General features: G+C 38.0%; 1 protein-coding gene across 1 annotated transcript; it reads right to left on the bottom strand.

The window, feature by feature from the left end:
• Positions 1–4276: 4276 nt before the first annotated feature.
• LOC114349657 (uncharacterized) lies at positions 4277–6735 on the bottom strand. Its single transcript, XM_028300117.1, has 2 exons — positions 6488–6735; positions 4277–4482 (listed from the first exon to the last, which is right to left on the bottom strand). Exons 1-2 carry the CDS (start codon positions 6687–6689, stop codon positions 4277–4279), a joined length of 408 nt encoding a protein of 135 aa, XP_028155918.1. The 5' UTR covers positions 6690–6735.
• Positions 6736–6841: the final 106 nt, after the last annotated feature.

Here is a 6841-nt window from a genome sequence, read left to right as displayed (position 1 = left end):
ACAATAAAAAGGATATCCAGGATGTGTCCAGGAGAAAGCTTCCGTCCTTCATTTGTGTGGTCGAGACTTTAATGCCGGCTACACTTTGCATCAAATCAAATAATTTATTTACTTAAGTATAGACCCGGCACAATAAGATGGTACCATTTTAGAATTGCCTGCGGTTTCGCTTGCATGAATAGGGTAGTTGACACACTAGTCAATTGACATACTTTTTATAAGCTGACAAATTATGACTCCCAAGAGTTTGTGCGGATGTGACGTCACATTTTGCAAATTCAATTGACTAACCATTGATTGCTAAAATCTATTTTTTTGTCACTTTTCTTTTTTAATAGCTTACAGACCACAGAGCACGTAATAATAAGGTGGACCTGCGAATACAAAAAATCTGGAAGAGATACCTATCAAATGTGTTGTTTTGATGACGCTTGCGTATCTTACCCTGTTACCCTAGATAGGTACGCCAATGAGAATATGAGATTCTGTGCCAGTCTAACATCGACTTGCTGCTGTATATGTTACGGTTAATGTGATAAATTGAAAATTATTAATAATAACCGGTTATTATGAATAATTACCGACAGTCGCGGTAAAAGTGATAAATTAATCACATTTAACAGTGATTATTTAATAATTCAACCTTAGTACTATAGNCTGACATGCAAGGTGACATGTCAATGAAGTTTTCAGTTACTGTTGCCATTAAAAGAAATTAGTACCATTAGTTTTCCGCAACATGGCGAGGGTTTTTATGTTCCTGGTCAGGCTATAGGTAGGTATATTGAAATATTGGGAAGTGTAGAAGAAATAAAGGGTGTCCAGTGGGAATTTTTCAACTTCAAAAATGATTCATACAAATAAATTAATGATTTTTTATTATTTATTACTAATGCAAACTGGAGTTTAACAATGCGGATTTATTTTTTTATAGGCAATGTCTTTTAAATGATGCCCGTTTTACTATGCACTCTCACAGCCAGACCCTTACATTCGCAACTGNTTTGGGGTGAAAAATAGAAATTAGCTACATCCGTTTTAAGGCGGCTGTCAAAATGTGATACGTTTTGGCATTGGCAAAAAATGCAGGGGATGAGAACATTTTTATGGTGAAATAACTGAATTTTTAGTTAGCACTTCTTAACTGGGTTTTTGTGCTCATCTTTAATTCTTATGTAAAAATGTATTTAACACATAATTAATTTTCGATTAAGTGTAATTAATTGATCAATACAAGTAGCAAACTTCTATTTTCTTCTAAATTAATTCTACCAAAAAGAAAGTCTGTGAAAGTGTCTAAGGGCTGATTTTTCAATCGTCAGATTTCTTTTAACTGAAGAATAACTTGTCATTTTGACATATTTCCCATACTAAAACTGTCAATGTGCCAAACTTATTCTTCAGTTAAAAGTTATCCAATGATTGATAAATCAGCCCTAAATCAAATTTTATTTTATGAATTTGAAAATTTTCGTGTAATTTATTTTTCACAAACAATAAACCAGTGTGTCAATTGATTTATTGCCGCCCAGTCCGCCCACTACCAAAGATTACCAACCCCTGCCTTTTTTTTCAATCCAAATCTTACGGCATGCACCGCCTTCCGGCGACTGCACGTGGCGACATAATCTCTATAATCTACCGGCTCTGCTTTTTGTATTCCTTTGCCTAAAATGTCGGTCAAGTGCGAGTTGTGCCCTCATGGCATGGTTCGGTGTGTTTTGATGAGTTTTTCCTATTTTTTCTTGAAATTAAAAAACAGCTTACAAAACTCTCATTTCATCTTGGTGAATGCAGCATTTATTACAACTAAATTAGGGTTAATAATTCAAGGCCAAGAGGGTGCTTCGCCTACTTCCTTCGGATAGATCGTCCAAGTACTTTCCAATTTCCAATGAAGAATCCGGTGAGAGGCACCGCAAACCATACGTAACGGGAGGTGATACCGAAGATGGCTATTTTACTTCTATTTCAGCGCCTTCCACTTCCACTTCCTATTGAATCGATTTTGATAAAATTTGATAATTCTTTGAAATAGATTTTTTAACTCGATGTCTTACTGACCGAGTGCTGCGGTCAAAAATATACAAACAAATTGAGATCACTAAAATGTGCGATGAGAGAATAGGTACCTACTCTTCCGTTTTTAGCATCCCAGAGATAAAAAGAAAGTTAAAATGGTTCAAACGTGAAAATGATATATTTACCTACGGGTCCCTAAAACCTTCAGTCCAGACATAACAAGATACTTCGAGCTCTGTCCCTAGTCATTAGTTAAAGCACGGTAATAATATCATAGTATTACCGTGGTTAAAGGTCCAGATGGCGCGAGATGGCTCGGTGATCGCCTGAAGCAAGCGTTCCCGGTTCGATTTCCAGTCGGGTCAGGAACTTTTAGGGATAATTTAGGATACAAACTCTCTAAATTTAAAATTAACAAGTTTTAAGAACATCTTTAGCTTGCTACTGTTTTGAACTTACCTAATGCCATTCGTTCGTTTCAGCTGAAAGAAATCCACTGCTGGACAAAGGCCTCCCCCAAGGATTTCCACAAAGACCGGTCCTGCGCCGCCCGCATCCAGGCACCTCCCGCGACTTTCACCAGATCGTTGGTCCACCTAGTGGGAGGCCTGCCCACGCTACGTCTTCCGGCTCGTGGTCGCCAAATGCCGATTAAAATTGAAATCGATCATATTTTATTTTGTCTGTCCGATTTAATCTAGAACGAGAGCTGTGAATCCATCCCCATCACTTAGATGGTTGGCAGTCCACAACAGTACGTTTCTCTAGAAACTTCCTGCCCCGTACAACCAAACTGTGGAATAGACTTGTCTGCGGTGTTTCCGGACGGATACGACCTGCAAGCTTTCAAGAGGAGAGCGTATCTTCACCTTAAAGGCCGGCAACGCACCTGTAACGCCCCTGGGTCTGCGGGTGTCTATGGGCGACGGTAATCACTTACCATTAGGTGATCCGTCTGCTCGTTTGCCTCCTGTCCTTGTCACATAAAAAAAAAAAAAACTAGATGTACTTGGTGGTGTAACAGACAATAGCGGTGTCCTCTAGGCTATCAGAGACTTTATCAAGAAGACATAGATAGTATCACAGATAGTATGTAATAAAGCATGGTATTCTTGAGCCATTTACCCATAGAGCTGTGTCCAGTTTTTTTATACATCCTCCTTCGTTATTGTCACAGTCGCTCTGCTGATTTAGGGTGTTTGTGTTTTGGTCAGACGTGATATTAGGGTGCATTCCTTCACGTTTACTGGAAAAATAAAAAAAAAATCTACGTGACTGGGACACGTTGGGAATCTGGGAGAATATCTCTCGGTCATTCACGAGGACCTTTATCATTGAAATCGAAAGCCATTTTTTACAGAGTAGTCGCTGGGTAAGCGTAAGGATCGTAGGTTCGATTCCCACCTTAAGCAATTTGATATTTCCAAATTACTAAAAATGTAGTTAGAGTTACGACTGTTAACGCTAAAGGCCATTATTTCTCTACTGTTTTATACCCCGTGTCCGTTTATTGGGTTTGGTTCATTTCACTGGAAAGTGGTTTTCCGGAAAATTCATTTTATCATTGCTATTTGCTATAAACACCATAATTATTATCAAAAGGGAACTAAAATCATAAAATTTATAAAATACATTGGCAAACATTAACAACTGCCGCTGTCCGTTTCCAGCGTTCGTCACTTCCTAATAACAATAAAAAGGATATCCAGGAGAAAGCTTCCGTCCTTCATTTGTGTGGTCGAGACTTTATCGCCAGCTACACTTCCTTTGCATCAAATCAAATAATTTACTTAAGTATAGACCCGGCACAATAAGATGGTTCCATTTGAGAATTGCCTGTGGTTTCCCTTGCATGAATATTGAATAGGGTAGTTGACACACTAGTCAATTGACATACTTTTTATAAGCTAACAAATTATGACTTTGTGCGGATGTGACGTCACATTTTGAAAATTCAATTGACTAACCATTGATTGCTAAAATCTATTTTTTGTCACTCTTCTTTTTTAATAGCTTACAGACCACAGAGCACGTAATAATAAGGTGGACCTGCGAATACAAAAAAATCTGGAAGAGATATGCCCCTAGACAAAACGCACTTTTTGATCGAATCGAAAATCGAATCCGTCAAAACTCCATACAAAAAAGGGGCTTTTCGACCACTTTTCGACTGGTTTGCGATTATAATTTGCTCTTTGTCTAGACCCAATGGTCAGCATTATCAAATGTGTGGTTTTGATGACGCTTGCGTATCTTACCCTAGATACGCCAATGAGAATATGAGATTCTGTGCCAATCTAACATCGACTTGCTGCTGTATTAATAAAAACTGGTTAATTATGTATTTCTTATTCGTCTCCCTGTATCTCTGTTGTATTTCGTCGATTATTCCGTTCTTAACGGTTTTGAAACGATCCAAAAAACTGTCCACTTCACGCTTCGTCTCTCTCGCTAAGATACCTGAGAACAATTAGTTTCGTTTGCTCAAATCTTTAATGAAATGTAGTCACTTTGTTTAAAACATCATTGCAATAATGTAGAACATTTTGAAAGATTTCGTGATAGCTTCGTAACGTCCTATAGATTGATAAATCTATACTAATATTATAAATGCGAAAGTAACTCTGTCTGTCTGTCTCAATTTTACGCCTAAACCACTGAACCGATTTTGATGAAATTTGGCAGGGAGGTAGTTTGAGTCCCGGGAAAGGATATAGAATAGTTTTTATCCCAGTTTTTGAAACAGGGACGCGTGCGATAAAGTTTTTCTGTGACAGACAAAATTCCGGGGCGGCGGGCGAAGCCGCGGGCGGAAAGCTAGTAATGCAATAAATTGAAAAAGCCAAAGCTCAGAAATTCTATTTTGTGATGGCTTCATGTACCTATAAAACTGACAGTTTCAGACAAATAACGAAGCGACAACGATATTGAATCAGTCGGTTTCTTTGTCTACAAACACAAATGATCAAATTCCCACCCCCCTTATGCGGAGTTGCACCATCTTACTTTAACAAACGTCAAAAGCCTATCAAATTCCATACAAAAAGCGTACCGGTTATTGTTACAGTTACGGTCAAAGTAAGTTGGTGCAACGCCTTAGTTTTACAGGGAAATCGAATCGCACTTAGCCTCTTGATTGGGCCACTCCAATCAAGAGCTCTCAAGGATCCCCTCAGTAAGCAAACAGCCTGTTCAAGCCGTTACAGGCTTCTCGTAGCGATGCTGGTGATTGGAAAAACTTTTAGTAACATTCGTGAATCTTGATCCTCATCGCTCGACTTTTATTACGTTAAACTACTTTCTGCCATGAAGTGATCGCGAAATAAAATCTTTCAAAAATGTCACTGTCCAAAATTTTATAGATCACTAGCTTTCTGCCTGCGGCTTCGCCCGCGTGGAATTTCGTTTGTTAAATTTTATTGAATTTTCTTTGCTATAAGCCCGAGACCTTTCCAACGAATGCAAAACCGTGGAAATATCGGTTCGTGCGTTCTGGAGTTATAGCGTCAGGAAGGAAAACCCGATATAGTAGATTTTATCCTCTTACTTTACTATGGGCCTTATAAGAAGGCTCAAGGTCACCCAAAGGGCGAAAAAGCATAATTTTAATGTTTCTAGCAAAACTTTTGTATCTTGCATCAAAGATAGGAAGGTGATTATTTTTTCAAATATCTGCAATTAATAACGAATCTATAAAAAAAAAGAAATCTGAGAAAAATCAACCCAAAATAAAAAAAAAAAATTGTAAACCCTACTAGGTCATAAAATTTTAAAATATCACAAAATTAACTCTATCTCCTAAACTAAGCAAAATCGTATTATACACATGGGGGTGATTTAGATACACCTTGATGTAAGGAATCTAAATTTTTCTTTTTGACCTCACTGTTTTGGCCACCGTGTATATTTACTATTTATGTATTCGTCATTAAAGTGAATAGCCCAGAAAAAGAAATCAGTTTTTTTTAAAGGCCTTAATATTATGGCTTTATGTAACTTTTTGGACTTTAAATAAAAGGCGTCATTATTATAAGCCATTTTATTGATGTTTACCTCTAAGATTAAAGTATTTCATTTCATTAATAGGAAATTGTTGTAGTTTTTTAATATCCGGTATCCGGCCGGATAGTGAGTTAATATCCGGTATCCGGCCGGATAGTGAGTTACTATCCGGTATCCGGCCGGATAGTGAGTTACTATCCGGTATCCGGCCGGATAGTGAGTTACTATCCGGTATCCGGCCGGATAGTAAATTTAGGCCGGATATCCGGCCTACCGGATAGTTGCCGGATATCCGTTTCATCTCTAGTCATTATTGTAGTGTGCGTGTGCACTCATAGATAATTTAGCGTGTACCCCGATAACACTCAAAAATTAGCGGAAGAATGGTGGGGCGCGTCTTCGTGGATGAAACGATCTATACAGGCACGCAACTGTTTTACAGCTTGCAAAATACTTAACTCACCAATAAACTGTATGAACTGAGTCATAGACAATTGCTCTCTATTCGGCGCTAACCTCTCATACGACACATCGAACAAATGCTCTGTTAGTATCAAGCCATCAATAATCTGGCACTCGTGGAACCATCTGGAAACTTCGTCGTACGATGCGCCATTCCCACCGCTGGCCCCTTTTAAAACCTGGTACATTTCTTCTAAGTCCATCTTTAGTACAAATTCTTGCCAATAGATGGGGCTATATTCAAATTGCACGCGAGTGCGATTTTCTATTAGTAGAAAATACTTACTTGATAGAAGTAATTTTGTTGCTATTAATATTTTTAGTAAAAGAAAATGCACATGTAAATAAGTAGGTA

Source organism: Ostrinia furnacalis, unplaced genomic scaffold, assembly GCF_004193835.3.
Source record: "Ostrinia furnacalis isolate ACB-3 unplaced genomic scaffold, ASM419383v2 OfSCF0694, whole genome shotgun sequence".
Lineage (NCBI taxonomy): Eukaryota > Metazoa > Arthropoda > Insecta > Lepidoptera > Crambidae > Ostrinia > Ostrinia furnacalis.
This window is presented reverse-complemented; position numbering and strand designations above follow the sequence as displayed.

What these genes read in the sequence shown, in the direction of transcription:
- LOC114349657 (XM_028300117.1), bottom strand. Translation starts at nt 6,689, where the DNA reads ATGGACTTAGAAGAAATGTACCAGGTTTTAAAAGGGGCCAGCGGTGGG. An exon ending in TCAGTTCATACAGTTTATTG is followed by an intron (nt 4,483 to 6,487) that starts GTGAGTTAAGTA and finishes AATTGTTCTCAG; the next exon opens with GTATCTTAGCGAGAGAGACG.